The sequence below is a fragment of the Limulus polyphemus genome, unplaced genomic scaffold, assembly GCF_000517525.1.
Source record: "Limulus polyphemus unplaced genomic scaffold, Limulus_polyphemus-2.1.2 Scaffold1075, whole genome shotgun sequence".
NCBI classification, from domain to species: domain Eukaryota; kingdom Metazoa; phylum Arthropoda; class Merostomata; order Xiphosura; family Limulidae; genus Limulus; species Limulus polyphemus.
Window position 1 is genome coordinate 263,408 of NW_013666685.1, and position 26,393 is coordinate 289,800.

General features: G+C 32.6%; 1 protein-coding gene across 2 annotated transcripts in view; it reads right to left on the reverse strand.

Moving 5' to 3' along the window:
* The window catches only part of LOC106462020 (probable serine/threonine-protein kinase DDB_G0282963), a 142,620-nt gene that overhangs the window by 65,020 nt on the left and 51,207 nt on the right, over window positions 1–26,393 (reverse strand). For both annotated transcript variants that reach the window (XM_022389130.1, XM_022389131.1), the window contains exon 7: window positions 13,242–13,340. In XM_022389130.1, the coding sequence (XP_022244838.1) occupies window positions 13,242–13,340 (99 nt within the window). The remainder of the gene's footprint in view (window positions 1–13,241; window positions 13,341–26,393) is intronic.

Below are 26,393 nucleotides of genomic sequence, written 5' to 3' on the forward strand. Positions count from 1 at the left end.
CTAATAATAATAACGAGGTCCATGCTAATTATTTAGATTTGGACATTACTTTTATAGAAGGTACAGTGCGGTTAACAATTTTTGATAAAAGAAAATAATTTAATTTTCCCATTCTTGTTCTACCCACACCTAATAGTGTTATTCCGTGTATCATGTTAAGAGGTATAATTATATCTTGACTAAAACGGTTCTTAATAGTCTGTAATAACTATATATATTTTTTATGGATAGTGTTTTATTATTAAAAAATAAACTGAAAGATAACGCTATAAAGACAGGCAATTGAAGAAATACCTTACTTTAATTATTAATAAATACCAAAATATTTTAGAAACTAAACTGTCGATTAAGGAAAATATCTTGTAAAAATAAATAAAATAAAGAGGGAGTTAGTTACTTTAGCTTATAAGTAGCTAATAGCAATTTTTCAAGTAATTTTATTCAGTATAACCGGGACGGAAATACTAACTTCAAGGTGCTGGGCTTGTCTCGGCGTTCTCGAGTTATACTTGAATAACTCTTCAGGTAGGGTGAATAGTTCTATTTCATATCTTATAGTTCTATTCTACATCTCATAGTTCTATTCTACATCTCATAGTTCTATTCAACATCTCATAGTTCTATTCTACATCTTATAGTTCTATTTAGTTCTTTTCTACATCTTATAGTTCTATTTAGTTCTTTTCTACATCTTATAGTTCTGAGTACAAAGCTGAGTGCTTACACCCACAACGTCTCAGCTTCTACTGTCTTTCACTGTCTATAGCCAGTTGTGGGAAGTCAGTTACCCTTAAATTTCTTAAAGTAGGAATGAATTAAAATGAAGCCACTCTAATATTTCTACTAATTAAACTCCCAACCTCCACCCTTACAAAAATATATTAAACAGAACTATAAAATATTGAATAGACCTAAATAGAACTGTACGATATTGGATAGAACTAAACAGAACTATAAGATGTAGAAAAGAACTAAATTTATTTGATTGATTTTTTATGATTTTCATTACGGCTGACTAGATTGACATCGGCGTTTGGATATTATCTAATAGATAGGATATCCTCAACGCATTTGTATGCTATTACCACAGACATTATCCGTTATGACAATAAGTTGACAACCTGGACTAATAACGGTGGTGCGATAATTAATTCATTATTGTTTTACAGTGCTGATTTAATCGCCTATTAACAATTAATGTCATTAATAGCTTGAGAGAGATACATACATACATATACACACATACATATATACATACATATACAAGTTATAGATAAAGAAAACCTAGTTCAAGTGCATGCGCACAATAGCAGTAAAATAGATGGATACGATATTCATTTCTGTCTAGTAGATTGTAATATACAAACTAACATAAATAAATCAAAGGGTTATTTAAAGTTTTAGAAAGCGAAAACCTCATCTAACAAACAAAAACAAACACAAGGAAAATAACAGAAACAGAGAAACAAAAATAATATACACAATAAAGAATATTACAGAAACAAAGAAATAAACAAACAAATAATAATCTATACAACAAGGAATATGGTAGAAACAAAGAAATAAACAAAAGAAAATAATTACACAACAAGTTGGCAGGAACAAAAAATTAAAAATTTCTTAATTGTTTATTGTTTGCTGAAATCTTTGAACATTAGTTTTCTCCCAAAATGCATGATAGAAACTAGTTAATAATATATAAAGTAACTAATTGATAATTCGACTTAAGTCAACGTATAGATTACTATGACAATGACTGATATCCTATTGCCACAATAATTTTCGGAAAAAAAAATCATATGTAATAGTGTACAAAACCCACAAAAGGAAACCGTAAAAATGAATCATTATGAACGTCTTCTAAAAGAGGAAATACAGGATGTACAAAAGTGAAGCATCGTCATATACCACTGTGTATACGAGACTATAGAAATATTGTAATGAATTTGTTATGATATATTTATTTTAATGTCGACGTTTGTTCAGATAAAATTTATATTTAGAAACATGCATAGCTTATACTGTTAAATATGTATTGCAAAACTCCCGCCTATTCTCCAAAGTTGTAGAAGATTCTCGAGAGTAAGAATCAACAATATATGTATGTACGTAAACGCTTAAATGTAGCTTTGTATTGTTACGTAATCTGAATTTTCTAGAAAGCCTCCACGCGCCTATAAATATAACCAACACGACGCGCCAAAAAAAGAGTATCTATTATTAGTTTGCTATATTCAGTGTGCTATAAACTTCGGAAGCTATAACTGTGATTGTTATAATGCTTATCAATCGGAAAACTTCAGATATTTGACCAGGAGCATTTACAAAGTTCGAACATTACAACTCATTTAACTTCAATGGATTTTCATCGGACATTAGTATTTTTACAAAAACATTACATAACGTCATGGTGGAAAACTCTGCGTGTGTGTCTGGTAAATAACGAAGGACAAAGCTAGCTAGCTCCCTGTTATTGTTAAGTGAATTATACCTACGTCAACTCGTAATCAATTCGCTCATTGTGAACCCCTGATAAAATATCGAAGAAGGTCAGACTAGAAACAAAATTTTATATTGCTTGTAAGTTTCTAAAACTTTTGTATATAAATCATTGCTCGTAATAACTATTTGTAATAACTGTTATTGTAAATTGTATTGTTGTGTATATATTAAAACGTATTTGTGTTAAAAAAGAAAACTGTGTGTATCAATCTTGTTGGCAAATATGATAAACTGTAAAAAAAGTCTATGGCATAAGTGAAGTAATTAAATAACACTCCAAAAAATATACGAGTGCACTTCGTTATTATATATTTTTAAATAGTTTTGTAAGTATTGTTACATATTAGAATTTCAAACGGTCTGAAACCGAGTTAACTGATAAATTTAAATTTAGTAGTTAAATTTGTACTTTGGATTTAGCAGTTATGTAAAAGCCGATATATAGTCACACACTATTTGCTAAATAGAGATAGTGTGCTTTATCAAAAGGTCTTTTTCACGCACACTATTTGCTAAATTGAGATAGTGTGCTTTATCAAAAGGTCTTTTTTCACGCACACTATTTGCTAAATTGAGATAGTGTGCTTTATCAATGGTCTTTTTTCACGCACAATATGTGCTAAAATGAGATAGTGTGCTTTATCAAAAGGTAGATCAGTTGTAGAATATAGTTTCAAGCTCAACTTCAAAGACGTGGGAATCTACTGGCTTAGTCGGACTATATAGTCCGACTACAATTTGGACTTTTTATGCATATCTGTTCCTGGGTTAAGCATTACCACCACAAAATAACCTTGCCCTACTCCATTACAACCACGTATAAACACACGCACACTTGTATGTGTAACCTTACTTATATTTTATTGCTTTCTAAGCCTATGAGCTCAAACGAAATTATGAGATTATTTTCGACTGAAGGTAAATCAGTTTATTTATAATTTATTCATAATTTTCCAATTTTTTATCCATAATTTGGATTCGTAAGTGAAAATGTGTTAAGCCTTTCTCTGCCAAGTTTGCTAGACATCTTTTCCAGCGCTATTATTTATCTCTAGATAATCGATATTAATACCAAAAGGCATTTTTCAAAATGTCATTATTTATCCGAAACTGATAGACTTTGAGTAATCTCAAACGTGGTACGAAATTTTAAACCCGCGTAGTGCTCCAAAGGGGGGCATGTGTTCATGGCAGACAAAAGAGTCAACATTAGCTTTGTCATTATATATTTATTATTAAGTGTCTTTTAAAGATGTATCAAATGTTTCTGATAAAAATTCAGTTGAGTCATTATGAGGTAAAGCAGTGTAAAAAATATTATAGTTAAAACAATGAAGTGTTGATTGTACTTTATCACAATGAACATCAAGTTGTTTCCGTTAGCGGATACACTTTATCACAATGAACGTTACGTTGTTTCCGTTAGTGGATACACCTTATCGCAATGAACGTTACGTTGTTTCCGTTAGTGGTTATACTTTATCACAATGAACATCACGTTGTTTTCGTTAGTGGTTATACTTTATCACAATAAACATCACGTTGTTTCCGTTAGTGGATATACTTTATCACAATTAACGTTACGTTATTTTCGTTAGTGGTTATACTTTATCACAATTAACGTTACGTTGTTTCCGTTAGTGGTTATACTTTATCACAACGTCACGTTGTTTCAGTTAGTGGTTATACTTTATCACAATAAACATCACGTTGTTTCCGTTAGTGGATATACTTTATCACAATTAACGTTACGTTGTTTCCGTTAGTGGTTATATTTTATCATAACGTTACGTTGTTTCAGTTAGTGGTTATACTTCATCACAATTAACGTTAGCTGTCGGATTAAAGGTTTCTGAAGTAAAAGTCATTAAAATGTTTTATTTCAATAGCCAGTATTTCAATTAAAGCTTTCAGTTACTGTCGATAATCTCTTAGGATTGTTCTTATTTGAACAATAAAAAATATCACATGAATCAAACAGACGTTATCAAACAAATTAAACTATCAACCACACACACATATAAGCAGTAAAATAATTTGTTTGTTTCAGAAGTTTACGCAAAGCTCTACAGTTATAAGGACCAACTACACATAGACTCTCTACTAGTCATAGACTAGAGGAAAGGTAACTTATCAACAGCACCAACTGACAACTCTTGTCTGGGCGAATAATGGCACTTGACCGTCATTTCTATATTGAATAGTGCACCTACTTACCAAAGTGCGGAGCGCATTTTTGCAGCAAGGGTCGCAAGTCATGAATCCTTGAACTTACGATCTGGGTATGCTAACTCTTGGGCCACTCCCGTCGCCGTTTAAACATATAACTTAAAATTGTATAAGCTAAACAAGTCGAACTCTGTTTCATAGTAACACCTATAACACAGAAATAAGTCAATTAAGGGTGTAATAATGCAAAATGTCTCCATTTGTTGAGATAGTAGTCAATACTGTTATTAGAATTAATACTTTAATGCTTTTTACAACATGGTCTTTGAGTCGAAATTTTCAACTACGTTATTTTGGTGATTTGAGTTTTAGTAGAACAAGAGTACCTATATTTCAAAGTTCATACAAAATTTTATTTCATACAAAAAGTTGAAAATAGCCCACTAATATAAAACATAAAATCCCTAAACAGAAAACGATTAAATCCCATAGTTTCCCGTAGATCGGTCATAAATTTCTCCCAAAGTTTTTAAAAAAAATACCACAAAGAAAAAGTAAAAACTTAGCTTGAAAACTATATAAACAAATGATACGTAGAAAAATATCACGGTTGAAACTGAGCTGTAGGAAACATAAAAATAAATATCTCTTCACGTAACGAGCGTAAGTAATAGATAGCAGAAGCAGTAAACATTCAAGTTGTAATTCAAAATAAATTTTCGAAATAAGTAATATATCATAAAATTATATAAAAAAAAACCGGAACTCCTCTAGTTATATTTTTGACTAAACATTAATGAAACGTTTAATGAAATTAAATCAGTCTGTACACGACAGTCATGGGTTTAAAATGACCGGGCCCGTACGCAGAATGTTTGAAAGGGGATGTTCTAATTTGCGAGATCAAAAGCCAACACATATCGTGCGAAGCAAAATCAGCATGCAAAGCATACTAATGGTACGGGCGTCTGGGGCCATGCCCCGAGAAATGTGTAAAAAAATAGGTGCTAAGAGACCTGGAAGCAATTTTACATGAAATATAGCTTAAACAAGTGCATGGTTGTTCACATAAAATCCACAAACGTCCAATGAAAAGTCGACAAATCATCATTCTGTTGTAACACTGCATGGGGAGCTAGACTTAAATTGGCATAAATATGTAAGTTTTATTATAGTAAAGTACTATACTATCTGCATGCAGAATAGTTATTAATTGTTAAATTATATTACTAATTTAAACAACTCTGTACAACAATAGTATATTAGTTATTTCAATCATTGGCTATCATATACTTACATGTATGCACTACTGAAATAACTTGTTAATATGCCCCGATCTTCTGAGGTGCTTTTCCATAAATAACTTACATTTATTTTCTGGATACAACTGTGATAACCACCAGTGTAACGAACATTTGTATATAGGTTTGTCTTGTTTTAATATATTATTTTAAAACAAGTAGACTATGTTGCTGTTTGTTTATTTTTGAAGTTTATCGACAACAAGCCACCAACACCTACTGTAAAGAATCCTGCCTACAAAATCTGATAGTAGCAATACGGCTTCGGTCTTCTAATTACAAAGTGTCAACAGAAGCCATTGCATGCAAATATTTCAAACCAAAATATGCTAAAGCTTTATCAGAAGAATGAAGACTATGTAGAAAACGTTTAATACAATAAGCAGCTGCGCTATAACTATATAAGCATAATTCTTTTACATCACAAAAGTAGGGGTTTTAGGCCTAACCCCTCCCCCCACTGCGTACGTGCGTGATTTCTATTATTTTTGTACCCTGATTTCTGAGTTTGTTCATTTATTTGGTAACGACCCCTACATTAAAAGTAATTCTCGCGAATGTCAAACTATCTTTACAAAAATAATGAAGTTTAACCCAAATACGAAGACATAGGGCCAAGTAGCAAGTCGCCAGCAGAAAAAAAAAATTATTTCAAAGTAATAACACAATCACGAAAATTTTTAAGTATGGCTCAAGCCTTTTTTGTTATTAATTAGTAAACATTTATGTTTCGAAAATTTGTTATTAGCTGACTGTCCAATTACTTTTCCACATATATAAATATCCAAAATAACATGTTGCCGTAATCATGTGTTCTCCTTTACGGCTATTTATTTTCAATACAATACTTATAAATTTTTGAGTAAATAAAAATATTAGAGTATAAAATCAATCCGGGAAGTATATACTTTGATCATACCCCCAAACACAGGGTATCAAGAGATATTCTTATCCATTTGGAGCTTGTAATAACATTAGTTTTATTAAGCACGTGATCTCTTTTACGCATATATCTAGTGTAGATACTTAGATTATGTCATTTTGTTATAGCGTTATACACAATAGCCAAAACATTTATTGTTATCAATAACTGATAGGGTAAGAGTAAATTGCATTCTTCAATAAAAATCACTGAACATGAAAATGCGTGAACTCCTTTACGTGTTCTCCTTTACTTCAGTTTTGCTTCAGAGGGGAATGCATAATGCATAATCATGTGCAGGTGATTAGGGTAGGTGTATTTGAAATGTATTAGTTACAAATCAACTCATTTTCCTGCAATAAAAGTCCCTGAAAGTGAGATTACATAACGGGTGTGTATCTCTTTAACTGTATAACTAACATTCAAATGGTGTGAGTGGTGGTAGTTTTTAGTTTAAATGACTGATAAATTACAAAGCTAAATCTGTGAGCGATAATTAGGAGTCTATTTATAAAAAAACAACAGATAATTGGGAACATGGTGAGATGCATGTAAAGGAGTTCACAGAATGGGTGAAAAAAAGATCACCATTTTAATTCAACTCTATACTTTGTACTTCTTAGTATAATGCCACATTATAATAAAATATGATCTGTGGAAGTAGTCTAATACAAAATAACTATTCTTATTAGCCTTCTATACTGGATTTACTGTAGATATGTAAAGGAGATTACATTAATTTCACATCTGTCTTTCCTAATATACAGAAGTGGTATGCATTTCGGTGATGGGTTTCATATTTGTATTTTTAGAATGGATGGTAAACAAAGTCGGTAGCTGAAATATTACCACAGAACAAAGGCAGCATAAGGGAAAACCTTCTTAAAATTTGTTTGCTTTTTGCCTTTTCATTCTAGGTACAATGTAATCTGGTAAAGGAGAACACATGTCTAAAACAGTAGTCATCTTCGTAGAGGTAGAAAAAATATGACAGAATGTAGCCCGAGTGCTCGATTTTTGGCACAATGTTTTTCAGTAGTTATATTTTCAAGATCTTTATAAGACATATTTATAGGAGAAGATATTTTTCAACATTGTTCAGTTGAAAAATGGACATTTAAAAAAGCCTGGCCCTAAAGTGTTAACACTTGTTGGTAGGTTAGTAGCCCAGCTTTTCAATCCTAATAACGTTGTTAAAAACTATTAATTTACCTAATTAATATATTTTTTAGATTTATTATTCAAGTTTTTTAAGAGAGAAAACACTTTCAAAATTGGTTGGATTCTTCAAAACTAAATCATTAATTAGTATATTGGTTTATTTGTCTGACGTTCGATCAGTTTACTGCCTTGACAGTATTTAAATATTTCTACCTGTTTATCGACAGATGATTTCACTAAACCTTAACCACATTCAACACAAGTAAAAGATAACAATAAAAGAAGATGTTTTCAAAACTTCTATATAATGAGGCTTCTTGTCTTTGTTTTTATGTCAGTTTATAAACAATTTCGTTTATCTTTAATCTAAGACATGTCTATAACACATAAGAAAATCCCATATTTTTACCTAAATTCTCAAGGTGATCCCAATTATTCACATTAAATTAGGCAACACCTTAGGCCTAATTTTTTCATTTAGCTTCATGAAACGTCTGTCATATAAAAGCATAAATATAAAAACTGTAGTTCCAGACAAATATGTTAACGATAATAAATCCTTTGTTCATATCAAAATATTTAGCAATTAACTGCGCTTACCTTTTATCTCCACTGCTTTATATGTTACACTACAAAGTTGAACGAAAATAACTATCACTTGTTTTGATCCACAAAATCAACTATGGGGGAAAATGTGCTTAAGGGTCCTTCTGTTCACATTACCACTGTGGTAAGATGATGATTTCACCAGCATATAAATGCTTGTGGTTAAAAAAAAAAAGACAAAAAAAAAACAACAACTGACGTTTCGGTTGCTTATGATGCTGTCTGTGTATTTCCTGACAAATGTTCCCATAATATGACTCTGAGTGAATAAAATACGTAAATTAGTTAGTCACTTCCCGATTCATAGGTTTTGTTTGTTACGAAATGGGATTCTCAATATTTAGGATAACAACTGTTACTGACCGTGTGAACAAACGTACTTGCCAGATTGAAAAGTAAATAAATAATGCAACACTGGTTTCACTTGAATTACTGTAACAATTTAAATGGTACTAATTAATTAAATGTAATAATAATATTTTATTTCACAGAGAATGTTGGGTACATCTACATTTCCTATATTTTTTTATCAAGATATTTTGATCAAACAAGTTCCCGGAACTTATTAGAATTTCAGACTTACAGTGCATAAGTTTTGGAGCTGGTGGTGGTGGTGCATAAGTGAACTTTTATGCAGTGATTGTAGAAAAAAAATTACAAACGATTTGGCAATTTAACTACGAAATTATTTTGAGCCCCGAAACATAGTCTTCAAACATTCATATCTGCAGATAGACAAAACTATATATGCCTTCCTGAACATAAGCGACCCTCAGAATGCCAGTCAAGTGCTGTAACCAATATATACCCAACTCCACGTTTCACAAAATGATTCCTTTGTCTTGGCTCTTTGATGTAGCACAAATACTCCCTATCGTCTAGGCTGTAGAATGAGTTTAGTACTTTTACCCAGAATTAACATTAAAAGTACCGAGAACGCGCCATTATTTTCAAACATCGCATATTTTCTTTGATTCGTAACTGTACTGATTGAAAGGAAATCGAACTTCTCTAGAGCTGTGGATTCTACAAATATGCCGAACTGTATATATATGTTTAATTTCTGTTGTGCATATTGGTGTAAAAAAGACATCTTAATGCTAGTAATCAATGACCTTATAACATCAAGTCTTATTTAATTTGGCACTCAACTTTTCGTTTTACAGCTTCTCCAGAAGCGTTCCACTACGGTTTGTGTTTTAGTGAAACACTCCTGAAGGTGTAAAGTGAAACGTTGAGTGCCTAATGAACGAAAAATATCAAATGTGGTGTTTATAAGGTCGTTTATTACTAGTACTAAAATGTGTATATGTTTAGTTTATGTTCATTGTTCCGTGGCAGTTCCATGAAATACAACCCTGAGAAAACGGAAATTATGTGTGTTTCTTCCGGTTGAACTTCCCTGTGAAGCTTACAATAAGACGTCAGTTATGGGTGCATCCACAGTCTCAATTCTTTCTCATGTGAGCTAAAAACTTAACCTAGTGTTTCACTTATCCTGCAATAATTACATAACGAAAAACTTCATCATGGAAAAGAAAATTTATTCTTTTAAAGGCTAATTTTTCTCGCTCTACTAGAACAATATTTACAACTTATCTTAAAGAAGCAAAGAAAAGTAAAATACGTTAATTGTAAGCCAATCTAAACTTCCGACATATATCGCTCTACTAGAACAATAAATACAACTTATCTTAAAGAAGCAAAGAAAAGTAAAATACGTTAATTGTAAGCCAATCTAAACTTCCGACACATAATAGTGTTCGAACATCAAAATCAAAGCACTATCATTCCACATATTTTCATCGATTCAAAGAAGTTTTTAGCTTGGCTTTGTTTGCTCTGGATTTTTATGCTGATTTTTCTGGCCCAACGATCTGATTTACACTGTCATTAGTATGATACTTGTTTTGAAACATCAAACTAACAATTGCACAAAATCTGTCTTTTTTCCTAAAGACAGTACACAAATGTTATTACTTTCGATTAAGCTGTCATTGCTCTAACTTACATTCAAATTGAATGTACTTAAATTTAATTCTTCAAATTTATTTGCGACAAAATGTTTTGGAAACATGCAGGCATACTAAAAGTTTTTTACCTCATTTACTAAATTGTATTCTTAAGTTCACATAAAATGTTTCAAACTTGTCGTACATATAAGCATGGGTAAAATTGCGGGGGGCAAAGGAGAGCACTTGCACCCACTTTTTTTCTATAGTATACACACGACATTCACAATAATTTTGGTCCTATATCTCGCCAATGCACATAAAAAATTGGTCAAAGAAGTACCTAAATTTATTTCACCGTGTCCCCCGTGGGTCAGTGGTAAGTTTAACGATTTGCAACGCTAAAACCCGGGGTCCGATTCCTCGCGGTGGACAGAGCACATATGGCCTATTAGGGAGTTTTGTGATAGAATAAACAAACAAACAACCATTTCCCCCATAAGTACCTATTGTTCTGGGTCATCCACCTGATCAGGCGATATCTTGAAATTACAACCTCCTTATTTTTCGATGGTTAATGACTATCAGTGACGTAGATAGTTCACGCGCCCTGAGAAAGAATGACATTATTGTTTCATATATAGAGCTATATTTTCTCATTCTGGTACAATTATTGAAACAGATTTGCACCAACATCCAACAGATCACTTTCAGTCTCCAGTAAGTGTAGGTTGGCCCTGTGATAGAGATCTAGATTTTTGAAGCTAGTGAGCCGGTTCGAGTCCATGTGATACTATAAAATATTCTCCGCAATTTAAGCCACGGATGAATTATAACAGTGACAGTCAATCTCTTAACATGGATGGTAAGGTGCTGCTGACTAACTGCCTTTTATCAGTAATTCAAATTAAGGAAGGCAGTTTTACAATAAAAACAAATACAGTCTCCAGTAAAAGCGTCGCATGTCGTGAATACGCTCACATTCTGACTGTTTGTGAAATAGATACGTTGTGTCCAGTCTCTTTCTTCTTCGCTGCTCAGAGTCGTATAACTGTTAGTTTACTTTTACAAATAATTATGTCGAACTTCTTGTCATCAATAGCGGATTAACCCAGAGAGTCTCGCCGGCCACGCAGATAAAAATAAATTGTGGTTCGTAAAACTGACAGAATGGGGGCAGGAGTGAGTTATTATTATTATTCCCAAATATTACCTGGGTTTAGGGCCACACTAAACCTTAATCCGGCCCTGCCCGTTATTCTACGGAGTTTACCCGAAAACGCTTAGGACAATATCCTTCCAACTACAATATCCTCAAGACCTTTAACATAAATGCAAGAGAAATAATTAGAAAGTTAAATAATGATAAACTCTTTAATTTCAGCTTTATATTCAGCTTATTCGATTATATTTATCAGTTTATCGTTAGAGAACAATTTTAACGGATGTTATTTTAAAGGTAAATTTCATGATCAGTTGATTGGTCTACATTTGTGACTTGTTCTTTGCTTAGACTGTCATGTCTTAAACACATGCGCCAAAAATAAGTTCACGTTGAAAGTACACCTTTACTCTATGATAATAGATTGAACACTGCACAGAGGTAGGGATTTGTTTGCTTGTTTGAAGTTAAGCACAAAGCTGCACAATGGGCTATCTGTGCTCTGCCCACCACGAGTATCGAAACCCGGTTTCTAGCATTGTAAGTCCGCAGACATACCGCTGTGCCACTGGGGGGCCAAAAGTAGGGAAGGAGGATAAATAGTATATGATACTAATCATAACAAAGCAGTGGCTGAGTTAAACTTAAAATACTCTTGATCAAGCTGTTCATCATCATTGTGCAATATTAGAAAGTAGTCACTTAAATGGTTCTTATTTTGTTTTTTGATTTGTTTACCAACAACTTTTGGAAGACCCCCAATACTTTAGCTGGCAAGTAATTTTGTGACTTTCGTTATAATAAATGTGTTTGCTGTTCAGCACAAAGCAGCACTATAGGCTATCTGTGCTGTGCTCATCTAGAGCACCGAAACCAGATTTTTAGCGTTATAAGCGCTCAGATTTATCGCTGAGTCACAGCGGACGTTTCAATAAGTGAATTATTGAGTCTTCGCTTAGCCGATCTGTCGTACCACTAGTTTCATTAGTCCTCAGTCTAGAGGCAAGTCATTAGTGTAGTTCATTAGCTAAATTGACTTTACAGTTATCTCTAGTGGATATATAATTTAAACACATCATGTTATTAGTACTCGGCCACAAAATTTCAAGCAATTTGTTTAGTAAGTAAAAAATTATCGGGTTTTCTTTTTTAACGTTCAAGTTGCAACATCCTCTAGTTATAGATGTAAACAATCAGAATTCAGCTTTAAGTTCTTGAAAAGCACCTATATTTCTTCATGCCATTTAGTTCTTCTTTGGTGTTACATCTACATAAAAGCCAAATGTACTTTACTTTGGTTTAACGTAAAATATGGTCACAAGTAGAACTGATTATGTGTGTTTCAGTAGCAAAATGATTTAAACAGCTTTTAGATGGTTCTTTATGTAATAAAGAATATTCGGTAGTTTTAAGAAATAAATCTTAAAAATGGGTAATTAAGTCATAAGGAGTACAATGTTACTTACTTTATCATGAAATGAAGAATTAGGGGACCGTTGTTATATTTCTTCGGAAACTGATGTTCCATAACTTTTCTATCCATTTGTAACCAACAATAATGACCTCTGTCAAACAAAAAACATATAATTATCCCATATATCTATCTGCTTGTGTATTTTGTACATATATTCAATTAGTATCGTTCAATGTGATAGCAGGTGAGGTCATAATTACGCTCCCAAAGTACTGAAATGTAATGACATTATAATCATACTAGCAAAGACTTGCAAAACATTTACAGTCAAAGTAGTATTCTTATTGCAACAGTACTTCTTCAAATACACGATATCTAGAAAAATACAAAATAATACTAATTGCAGACACCGAAATCTTGTCTTAGGCTTAACGTTAGTTAAGACTTTATTAGATACGGCCTATACTCGATAAAGAAATAAATGAACACTAACTTGTGTACGTTTTTTGCTTTAGTTTAGTTAGGACTAAACTTTATCGTACTTAATAATATCACTAAATAAACTTATAATGTTATTCTACGACCTAATGTTAAAGTTATTTAAAAACTTTGATAAGCTTTTAATATGTTGTACAAAATGTCTACTAAAGTATATTTACATCCGTGAAAATGGAGTGCGCGTGCATGCGCAGTTAGATAGTAAGGTGCGCGCAAATTTCAGGACAGACAAAAATTGACTATTATAATGATGGATTATTTGCGAATGAAAAAAAAAACACTAAAAATGATTACCTAAGACATAACATTTCATTATATAACGTCACGTAACCTAGAATAGCTTGTGATTTAAATCAGATGAATTTTATATCGCCTATTTCTGGGTTTAGGTTATGTTTTTTACATCTTATAGAACTTATTACAAGTTTGATAGATTTTGAGCTCTTCTTTTGTTTACTTTGGCTTACTTTTGTTTGTTTTATGTATAAATAAGAATTACGAGCTTCCATTACCTTTAACTCCCCTTATAACAAGATTTGAAAAGGTTACATAGTTTAAAGAAAAACGGATTCATAGTTCTATAAATCCAAGCATGTGCGTGTGTTTAACTACTTTGTGAAAAGAAGAGCGATAAGGTTAACAAACAAGCTAGGGATGTTAGGCTCTTAATGAATAAAATACATACAAGTGTTTTTGTATGACAAGATTAACAAGTAGGGAGATTCAGCTCTTAAAGAAGAAGATATAAAACACGTGTTTTTGTACGACAGGAGCCTCACAGTGGTTCCGCAGCAAGTCTGAAGGCTTATACCACTGAAAAATGGGATTCGATACCCGTGGAGACATATCACAGATAGCCCATTGTCTAGCTTTGTGTTTAACTACAGACAAAATATAATAGAATTAACAAGTTACTAAGGTTAATTTCTTAAAGAAAAACAAGCATAAGTTTTTGTGCGACAGGATTAACAAATTAGGAAGGTTAAGCTCTTAGAGAAGAAAGTATAAAAATTGTTTTTGTTCCAAATGAAAAAAAAGTCGTTTTTTTTTCCAAAAAGCTGATAAAGATTAATTAAATCCATTGATGTTTGTATTTGGGGGTGGGATCGGAGAAGGTGGTACACAAAGCCCAAAAAGTAAAAATGTAACTCCGTAGTAATAACTATCTTTTGTTTTTATAGGAGAAAATACGAGTTGTCTTATACACATATAAAGTGAAATTCACATATGTTCTTTGAATAAGCAGAAGTTGTGTGCATGGGGCTGGTCTCTGTGGCTCACATCACAACGATATTTGAATATTGTTTACTACTTTCTGTCATATTATTTGTGTTTAAAGGGTCGTGGTTTATTTATCTAGTGTAGTGTTTCTCAAACGGTGGATCGCGACCCCCTTGTGAGTCGCGAGCAAGTTTCCAGAGGGGTCATGAGCTTGTCTACGCTGAGTCAATTTTTGAGTCCTCGAGCTGTCTGAGAGGGGCATATTTCTCCTTTGTCATGAGCTATGATGAACTGCGCTGAGAAATATCGATAATTTGTTCATTCTTGTAGAAATAATGGGGGGGGGGCGACGATCAAAGTTCGGACGCGGGGGTCGTCTGGCAAATCAATCTGAGAAGCACCGATCTAGTATATATTTAAGAATGCTTATCTGAGAATACAAAAAGAAACGCACAGCGGGGATTACGCACTGACAAATGTGGTCAATGTACATACTTAGAATAAGAAATATAATATAAATTCTATATAGTATTTTAAAAATATTATATTCACTTGTAGTGCTGCTAAGAGGCAGCTATTTGAATAACTAGTGTAAGATATATCTACATCATCAAAACATTGTCTGCGTTTATCAGGAGAACAATGTAAGCAGATCCGGATTAAATGGGGGTAGGTAAATAAATGAAAAGAAAAAGACTAAAAGAAAAATCAAAAAGTGGATGCCTCACTGTAAAACACTTGTTTGCAAATGAGCCACCCTGACAATAGCTATTTCAGACGTTTCACACAAACCTATTATTTTTCAATAACATGTTCTTACGCTCTTTCATAAATATTTACTCGGCCATTTAACAAAAAAATCGTTGTCATTACTTTATTACAAATATTATAATTAGTGTTTTGTATATAAGCTATCTATCGCTTGTGTTTTTGTACTGCCCAATTACATCCATTGCAAATGTTGTCTTAAATAAGGTATTTGAATAAATCAACCCATTCTCGTTGAAATACCGTTTCGTGGCACCAACAAGTAGCCTTGAACTCTGACTTATATCACAAAATTTAAAGATTTGTTCATGTTTGAAACTCACCACACTATGATGTTTCATCCAAATCTGTCGCAACTCTAGGAGTCAAAACTGAAACACATTTTAACACAGAAATCAAAACCAGTACTTAGTCCTTTTCAGGTTTAAATTAAGCAACTCAATAAATATCAGGTTAAATACCAGAAAGGATCAGGATGTTATCAAAAATACATCCATACGACCATAAATAGGTAAACAGTGACAATATTTTAAAGTCTCAGTGTAACTAACCCAACAATATTTTAAATCAGAAGAAACCAAGATCGAGTTTGGAGTTTCTCCACCTAACTGAATCCCTAATAAGACTTCACGTACGAAAAAAAATTAACTTCGTAATGAAAATTGCCAATTATGAAAAGGAAACAAAAAAATCGAGAAAAAGCGGGAAATTACTACAGATTACATACCGAAATTTTCCAGTATTTATGGTTCATAAAATTCTTGACGAAATATAGTAGAAAAATTCTCCCTTGCTGTGGATATACAGGTCTCGTGGTTATTAATTTCATACATCTTCTTAAACACAACAGTTTGAGTTACAAAATGCTAATAATGCCATAGGAAGTGGGATATTTCGTCTTGTTCCATTCGTGACTTCCTGTATTCGCTGGAATAGCTGATTTCTGTTCATCAGTAGTGATGGGAAAGTGCTTACGTTTCAAACATGAAAATTTCAGATTATATTATATTTAAATCTTATTTCTGTCTTGAATGCGAAACAAACAGGATGCAGCTGTGAAGATGAGATTAGGAGAAAAACAACAACTAAATCTCAATTTGAAGAATTCGGGCCAATAATTAATGTGGTTTGCGTAGGCTGAAGCGTATGAACATCAGCTTACTATCATCAACTAAGTTCTTAAATATATAGCCAACAAACAAAACACAGACTTAAAACAAGGAAAGAAATATAGAAAGAAAATGAAGAATTCACCAGCAATCTATAGCTGTCAAACGATTCCTCCCACACGTGGCCTACGATATCTTTACTATACATGAGAACGTTTAGTCATACTTGGAAAAAGAAAACACCCCCAAAAAAATATAGAGAAAATCTGTGACACATAAAACTGTGATAACGTACTGAGTGCATACCGATAACTTTTCATACTAGAAATATTCCCATGTAGAGGCAAAGCAAAATATTGTGTAGGTGTGGAAAAAATCATAATGTAGATGTGTGTGTGTGTGTGTTAATAAATGTCATGCTGTTTGATTCATGATCACAAGGAGGTGCAATCGCTGTATTTTCGTAAACGTAGTACTGTAGTGGGTGTTACCACGTGTTTAGAAGGCTACGAAATAGATACACACCACTGCATATATGCATACAGGGTTTGTTTGGAAACAAGTCGAAATAATTATCTTTACGCAAAGAAAAAAACCTAAATACTTGAGAAGAAAGGTTTTGAATTTCACGAGGACATAGACACCTAACAGAGTGCATGACATAAAGACATCGTCAGCACAAACGGACGTTGAGATGATCAACTAATAGGCCTCTGGTTTACATTAATGCATGTATGTATATTTAAATACATATATTAATAAATTGATCGTTAGTAATCCTGTAAGTCTTCTAGTAAGATGGAAAGTGGATTCTCCACACGTACGTAAGACTTCTTAGATGTGTATTCCATTTTTTTTTAAACTCGAGATTATTAATTATTACAAAAACAGATAATTTTTAAAATGTTATAAAGCTAACATAAAGATATAAAGCTAAAGATATAACATCACTTCAACCACTTTCTTCACTTAAAATCAGTTGTAGTCCTCGCTTTGACGATAAACATTTTAATTTATCTCCACCCTTTGGCAACGTATAGCCTTGAATATACAAAGTTTTGTTATAGTCCTCATCTTGATAGTAACGTTTAGTTACAATCCTCACTATCAGTCCGGATTTCAGTTAAAGTTCTAGATTTCATGACACAATGTGTTGTTTCAATCTTTACCTTGACGGTATAATTACTCCTCCTGTACACAACTTAGTTACAATCCTCACTATCAGTCCGGATTTCAGTTAAAGTTCTAGATTTCATGACACAATGTGTTGTTTCAATCTTTACCTTGACGGTATAATTACTCCTCATTGTTCTGTACACAACTTAGTTACAATCCTCACTATCAGTCCGGATTTCAGTTAAAGTTCTAGATTTCATGACACAATGTGTTGTTTCAATCTTTACCTTGACGGTATAATTCACTCCTCATTGTTCTGCACACAACTTAGTTACAATTCTCACCTTAGTAGTGCAGTGTTCAGTTATAGCCTTACTTTAATTGAACACAGCTTAGTTACAATTCTCACCTTCGCGATAGTGTTCAATTATGGGACTTACTTTGATGGTACACCCAGCTTAGTTACAGTTCTCACCTTCGTGATAGTGTTCAATTATGGGACTTACTTTGATGATACACCCAGCTTAGTTACAGTTCTCATCTTACTGGTACAGTGCTTAGTTATGAGCTTTGCTTTAATTGTACACGCTTAGTTACAATTCTCACCTTAGTGGTACAGTGTTCAGTTATGAGTCTTACTTTTATTGTATATAGCTTAGTTGCAGTTCTCACCTTTGTGGTACATTGTTTAGTCATATCCTATATTTTGATTGTACACAGCTTAGCTACAGTATTCATGTAACTGATACTGTATTTAATTATGGTATTTATTTCAATTGTACATAGCTTAGTTAAATATTATTTGATGGTACATAACACAGTTACAGTACTCGCCTTAGAGGTACAGTGTTTAGTTATGGTCCTTGATTTTATTGTACAACAATATGTAACTGTCCTCACATCGACGGTACAGAGTTTCTTTACGATCTTAATATCAACGTTACACAGTGAGTTACACTTTTTGCTAAATAGTACAGAATATGGTCTTATGTCTCACTTTACAATCCTTTGTTGTCCCACGATTTTATTCATTACAGATCCCATAGCAGACACACGAGTCCCATAAAGATATAGTTAATAATGTTAATTTCACTAAATACTGCTGGGATTTATGTATTTTACACATAAAATGAGTGGTTTAACACTTTTCATTCAGCTCTTTATAAAACACAGAAGTACTTAATATGGAGCCCACCGATAGTGAACGGACAAACGGTATATAAACAGGTTTTTGATTTGCCGGTCAAGTAGTGATCTATAATGGTTGTTTGTTATTAAGCCAAAAGCTACCCAATGGGCTATCTGTGATCTGCCCACCACGCGTATCAAAACCCGGTTTCTAGCGTTGTAAGTCCGCAGACATACCGCTGTGTCACATTAATTTTTGTTCTAATCTTACTTTGCATAACCAAGTTTACTTTGGTATTGTGTTTTACTATGAATCTATGGACCAACAAATACCTGTGGTATTCATAGGCGAAACTGGACCAAAAGGTAACCTAGTTATGACGCAACCTATGAGGTTCAGAGAATTTGACTGCTCTGTGTAGATTACGTCAAATACAATCAAAAGAACAGAAGACTGAAAACAGATTTCTTCAGTTAGAAACAAATATACTTTAATGACCAACTCACAACATTGTAAACTGTAGAGCGTTATGACCTTTGACCTCTAGTTCGACAAAGTCTATAGTCTTGAAACAGTCGGTACTTGGTGAAACTCCATAACTCAAAATTGAGAAAAACAAACAAAGACAACTGTACGTTTCAGAAATACTTCATTTATTAACGACCATGGTTTCACCAGTAAAGACATCATGAGGTACAAACTGGAATAGATTGAAAACATGTTTTTATGTTTAACCAAAGACCTGAAGTAACCTTGACATTCACCTTGGGACAAGTGAGGTGAGAAGTTGGGAGAAGCTTAAGTTGGTTTGGCCGTTTAGAGTTTTTTCTCGATTTGTTTTTAGACTATTTATTTTTTAAATTTCCACGACTATCTAGTTTTTACCTTTTTTACAGAAAATTTAGCAATTTTCCAGATCAATATGGTATTTAGTTTCAATAAGGTAGGATGCAAAGGCCATTAAATATACTACGGAATTTGGTGACAACGAAAATCTTAATTTTTTGGACTTAAATATTGACATAACGGCATACTTCCCTCAAAAGTTTCAGAAAACAGACTTATAGTGACACCATCATACATGCTTCTTCAAATCATCCAATATCTTACAAACTTACCGTGTTCCACAGTTTGTTACACAGACTTGTCACTGTACCCTTGTCATTTGAAGGTTATGAAACAAACTATTCCACTAAAGAGGGTACGACCAATCAAATAATGCATTAAGCCTTTAACGTCAGAGTTTCTATTTTCAATTTCACCAGTGGTGAAAATACAAGAAATATTTAACACGTACATCAATAATAAAACAAACTGCTATCAACAATGGTTGTACAAAAAATTGACACACTGTTGTTTAAAAAATTAAAAACCATAAACTTAAAAATCAATATATCCACATATTGTACCAAATGACAACAAATAAAGGATTTACGATAAACTAGATTGGAAAACCCTTCTCCCAAAATGTATCACACACTGAACAAAGAAATTTCAGACCAGCCTTTTATTGTGCAAACAATCTAAAAGCAAAATATTGTGCAGCAAAACAAAATCGAAAAGTACAGCAACAGTCGCGTTTACCAATTAACATGTCAAGACTGCAATAGTGTATACATAGGTCAAACAGGACGTTGCATAGAAATGATAATTAAAGAACGTCCTGAAAGCTACAAATTAAGGAAAAATAGATTCAACCTTTGCATCCCATTTTATTGAAACCAATTTCATCCGGAAGAAAACTGCAAAATTTGACATATCTGTGAAAAAGTAAAAAACTACATAGCCTGGAAATTTTAGAAATAAATAGAAGTCTAAGAACAAACCCAGAAACGTTCTAAACCACCAAAGCAACATAAGCTCCTCCCCACTTGTCTCAAGGTGAATGTCAAGGACATTTCCGGTTCTTTAGTTAAACATATATAAGCCTGTTTAAAAACCATTCCAGTATGTTCCTAATGGTGCCTTTATGGGCGAAACCATGGCCGTTAATATATAAAGTATTTGTGAAACGTACAACTGTCTTTGTTTTGTTTTTTCTCTCAATTCTTTATTCTTGAATACCTGACAGTAACATCCACACTTTATCATTTTAACCTCTCATAGAAAGTCATCAAAAAAAGCTAGAAGAAAGAACTAACTTCGTTTAGGATTATGCAAAATTCCAATTTCTAACAGTACTCCCGTTATTCCATTTTTCTCGTATCACAAGGCACACTTCATTAACATAAAATGGAAATCATGATTTCCGACTTCTCTGTCTTCACTTATAACCAACACATTAGTCATCCTACCGAGATCTCTTCAACGTCTTGTCCCAGTGTGAAGAAAATACTTAAGCCTAAAATCAAGATGAACAAGTTCAAGGTTGGGCGTATCCTGTTTCTAAAACTTGTAATTGAGTTCTAAAACCTGTAAAATGTTTCTTCATAGCATATAAATAAAGAAATATTCATATACTACACTGTATGTTTATTGGCTCTATAAATCACTCATCTACATATTTATGACCAAATGCTCTAATTGGATAAACATACTATTGGAATTGAATCGAGGTGGCGTCAAACAGTTTATTTCCAAATACAAACATTAAGTTTACCAGAAGTAAACTTATGATTCTGTTTAAATATATTGTTCTGTTAAAAAGGTTTAGTAAAAAATAACAACAGAAAGGTGGCAACTTCATGTTATGAAAGTGGAATATGAAATATAACTCTTAACGAGTTCTGGTTTTGTTCATTTGAAGGTCTAGATTGGGTGATCTGAATTCGTTCTCTTTTTTTATTTTGTTATGTTATTAACCGATTATCATGCAAGTGATATTTCAAGTCTTTATCACCTGTCAAGCTTACGTACGGGTTTTTATAATTTAGTATAGTTGGTCAACAACAACAAAATGCTTACAAAGTCATAATTTTGATTATGAATGTCAATAACTAGTAAGTTGGATACGTCCAAACCAAAACAAACTTATATATATATATATATATATAATTTATGTTAATATAATCATATAATTACTGGCCCCTAACGAGGCACATTTTTTGTTGAAAAACAAAAAACTACCAATCCGGTTTTTCTTAATTTGGACCGAAATGTTTTGGACATTTTTACTAGTATGGGGACTTGAGGATGCTGTATTTCACTTTAAAAATTATCATTTAATTTTCTCGAAAAGATACGTCCCAAACCACCCTCTTTGGGAGTTTTTGGATTTAATCTACTTTTAATATTCAACAAGTTGTAGTGTAAAGACACCCCTTAGCTCCTGATGGACGTGTTGAAAAAGTAAGAAAAGTTTAGACCTGTATTTCAAAATCGCCGTTCTTGAAACTAGGATTTATTTCATTTGTTTATCTTTCTATTGCTGGTGATTCGAGGAAAAGCGACGATAATGATGATTAGTTGTAATTTTGGCTCAAAGCTACACAATGGGATATCTGCGCTCTGTCCATCGCGGGAAATCGAACCTCGAATTTTTAGCGTTTTAAGTCCGTGTAAACTTATCGCTGACAAAATCAATGAATAGAATAGATTGAATAGAACAAATTGTGTTAGAGGTAGGCTTGATATGGTGACTGCGAATGACGGAAAGCATATTTTGTTCTGACTAAGTTTTCCCATGATAAAACTCATGATTCTCTATATGTTTTTGAAGAAATTCGGTTACCCTAGGGCTAGTGCTTATAAAAATATAATTGTTTTAAATTTAGGGTTCTTTTTTTTATTATTATTATCCTGTACAGTTCATACACAAATTTTACTCTTTCTTCTTACACCCAGTGAAATTGTCTCGCGTTTTATCATTCGCAAATGGAACATCGTTACATTTTAGGGCGCTCGACTCACAATCTGAGGGTCGCAGGTTCAAATCCCCGTCCCATCAAACATGTTCGCCCTTTCAGCCATGGGAAGATTATAATGTGACAGTCAATCCCACTATTCGTTGGTAAAAGAGTAGCCCAAGAGTTGGCGGTGATAACTAGCTGCCTTCCCTCTAGTCTTACACTGCTAAATTAGGGACGGCTAGCAAAGATAGCCCTCGTGTAACTTTGCGGGAAATTCAAAAACAAACAAACAAACCATTTTGGGGGTTGTCGGTAACGAGAGTAGTCTGGTGAACGTGTTAAAATGCTTGTGCATTATATTGTTACATTTAAGGGTTTCCAGGTAATGGGAGCAGTCGGATGTAATTATTTAAAATGCTTGCGCATTATATTGTTACATTTAAGGGTTTCCAGGTAATGGGAGCAGTATGATGTAATTATTTAAAATGCTTGTACAATACATAGTTACATTTTAGGGTTTCCCGGTAATGGGAGTAGTCTGACGTATTTATTTATAATGCTTCAGAATTACATCGTTACATTTTAGGGTTCCCGGTAAAGAGAGCAGTCTGATGTGTTTATTAAAAAAGCTTGTGCATCATATTGTTACTTTTTAGGGTTTCTCTACAACGGAAACAGTTTGAAGTACTTAATAGAAAATGCTTGTGCATTATTACATCGTTACATTTTAGCACTTCCCAATAATGGGAGTAGTCTGATGTAATTATTTAAAATGATTGTACAATACATAGTTACATTTTCGCACTTCCCAGTAAAGGGAGCAGTTTTATATATTTATTAAAAATGCTTATGCAGTAATTGTTCAAACTTGTTCTTGCTATATTTAAAGTTACACCCGGTTTGCTGTAAGAATAGGATAAGTTTATTGTCATTATCTTCTTCTGTTTTCCCAATTTCTGTTTTGGAAACTGGACGTATGTTAAGTGTAACGATTTCTTTTCTTTTCTTTAGTGTTTGAAAGTTAGGTCGAATTTTATAAAACAGTAAAGTAAAAAAGTTACGATTGTTAACGTAAAAGAAGAAAAAAAAAGACTTGCAGTAAATGTTAAGTGTTTGTGTCTGTAGTAATAACTATGGACCATAGAAACTGTTATCGAAGTATCTAAGTAAACTACCGTTTAATTTCACTTTATTAAAAAGCAAACTAGACTATTAAAGTGTAAGCTATACAAACCGCTAGAATGAAAAAGTGAATTAAAGTTTAATTATTAAAGAATTATGCTCCAAACAAGTTTAATAAAATAAAACAGGACTCAAAAATATTTTCCGTTATTCCTAAATGTCATGGTATCCAATATACGTCTTACAACTACAGTTAAAGTTTGTTTTAAGCACAAAACTACATAGTGAGCTACTTGTGTTCTGCCCACCTCGGGTATCGAAACCGGATTTTTATCGCTACAAACCTCCTCAGATTTATCGCCGAGCAAATCTACGTAATGAGCTACCTGTGTTCTGCCAACCTCGGGTATCGAAACCGGATTTTTATCGCTATAAACCTCCTCAGATTTATCGCCGAGCCACTGTGGAACCAATCAATAGTTTAAAAAAGTGTTGTTTGTTTTTATCATCTAGGCTTACGTAAAATATGGGAAAAAAACATGGATTATCAGACTTTATATGAAATTATTTAAGCTTGCTTGCTTGTTTGTAATTAAACACAAAGCAATACAATGGGCTATCTGTGCTCTGCCCACCACGGTATCGAAACCCGGATTCTAGGGTTGTAAGTCCACAGACATACCGCTGTGCCACTGGGGGCAAATTATCTAAGCTACACAACATTCATCAATACAATCTGTTCGAAATTTCAAAATTGTTTACCTGGGTTATGGATTAATAAGAAAGCTTAAAAAAGCAAATAACAAAACAGTTGTTGTTCAGTTCTTAAGATATTCAATAAAGGACATCACATTCATAGGTACACTTGTTGTTGAGTCCTTTTTTTTCTCTCTCTCTCTTTTGTACCACTCTTATTATTTATTTAAAATATTTAATGTAGTTTTTTAAATATCTATACATTTTTTGTATGATTCCTACAATCAAGAACGGTGTGTTGCATAATAATAGCAATTTGAAATTATGATTAATTTAATCTAATAAAATAATCTAAGAAACATAACTTTACGACATAAACAACGTTAAAATTATATCATTGAAATTATTTTTTAGCAACTGTACATTTTTGTCAAAGTTTATGGTTTTCTATAAAATACATATCAACATATATTTAATTGACAGAAGTTTAAATTACACATTTATGACTAATAATAATAATAAAGGTAGATTAAGAAACAAATTTGTTACATCGCCATCTAGTAGTTTGAATAGTTACTACAGTCAATATATATTTTTTTTCATTAATTGGTCTGTACAAATTATAGCAGTTTAGTGTCAAAAATATTTTTAAGTATGGTAAAATGAACTGTACTCTAAAGATAGAAAAGGATACCTAAAAGTTAATTTTAAATTAGTTCTGTTTTGAAAATCCGAAATGACTACATTCATACATTTCCTATTTTTATATAGGGAGGCTGTTTAATAGCCTTTTCGTATGTACAAGATATGTTTTTGCAAGGTGTAAACTCATGCGATCTATTTTAGTCTAAAAATGATTTTCTTTAAACGAAAATGCCTTCGAGATGAATAAAAGTAACCTAATGTACCTTGGTTTTTAAATCTTTTTATACGTTTTTAACTTTGTATGTGACTACTCTACAATAAGAGCGACCCATAAGAAACATAGCTGCGAGAAAAACCCAAAACGAATCAGAAACGTGTCAAATCAAGGCGAAAAAATTAATTTGTCTATTAAAGAAATTCAGTCCTACGAAATCACTTGCCGTCCGTAGTAACTACTAATGTCATAAAACACGATATCATTATGAATTATAAGATATTGCAATATACAACCGATATTAATAACCTTTCAAAATAGCAATATACTTTGCTATTCACCCCTCAACCAACTACCCGATTAATATCCTAGAATATTGATACAAAAAATATACATTTGTGGTCATTATAATGCTTAACGAACTCATAGTTTGTTCTAGTATTTAAAAGCCTCCTCTTTCAGTAGAAATTCATATTAATTGTTAAATTTAGGTAAAACATAAATACAGCACACACATCAATTAAGAAAATGATAAAAATTACCTTTTTCTCTTTTTAAAATATATTTTCAATCGCACTTTAACAAACATTCGAACTCATATGGATTAACAGTACTTGTGCATTATTTAGAATTAATAAATTCTTAAAATCAACGTTTTATATTTACACAATTTCAAAAGTATTGAAATCATCACCTGCTTCCACTTTTAAAAGCGTACTCTACATGTACATTGTTTGAACTTCCTCTACGTCATCTTCAAGAGTTATTTGCAAAACTCAATACTTTATACTTATTCCCATAACATGTGATATTATTGTTATTTACATAATTCCTTGGTCAACCTTTATATTACCGTATTTTTCGGTGTTTAAGACGCACTTTTTTACCCCAAAATTTG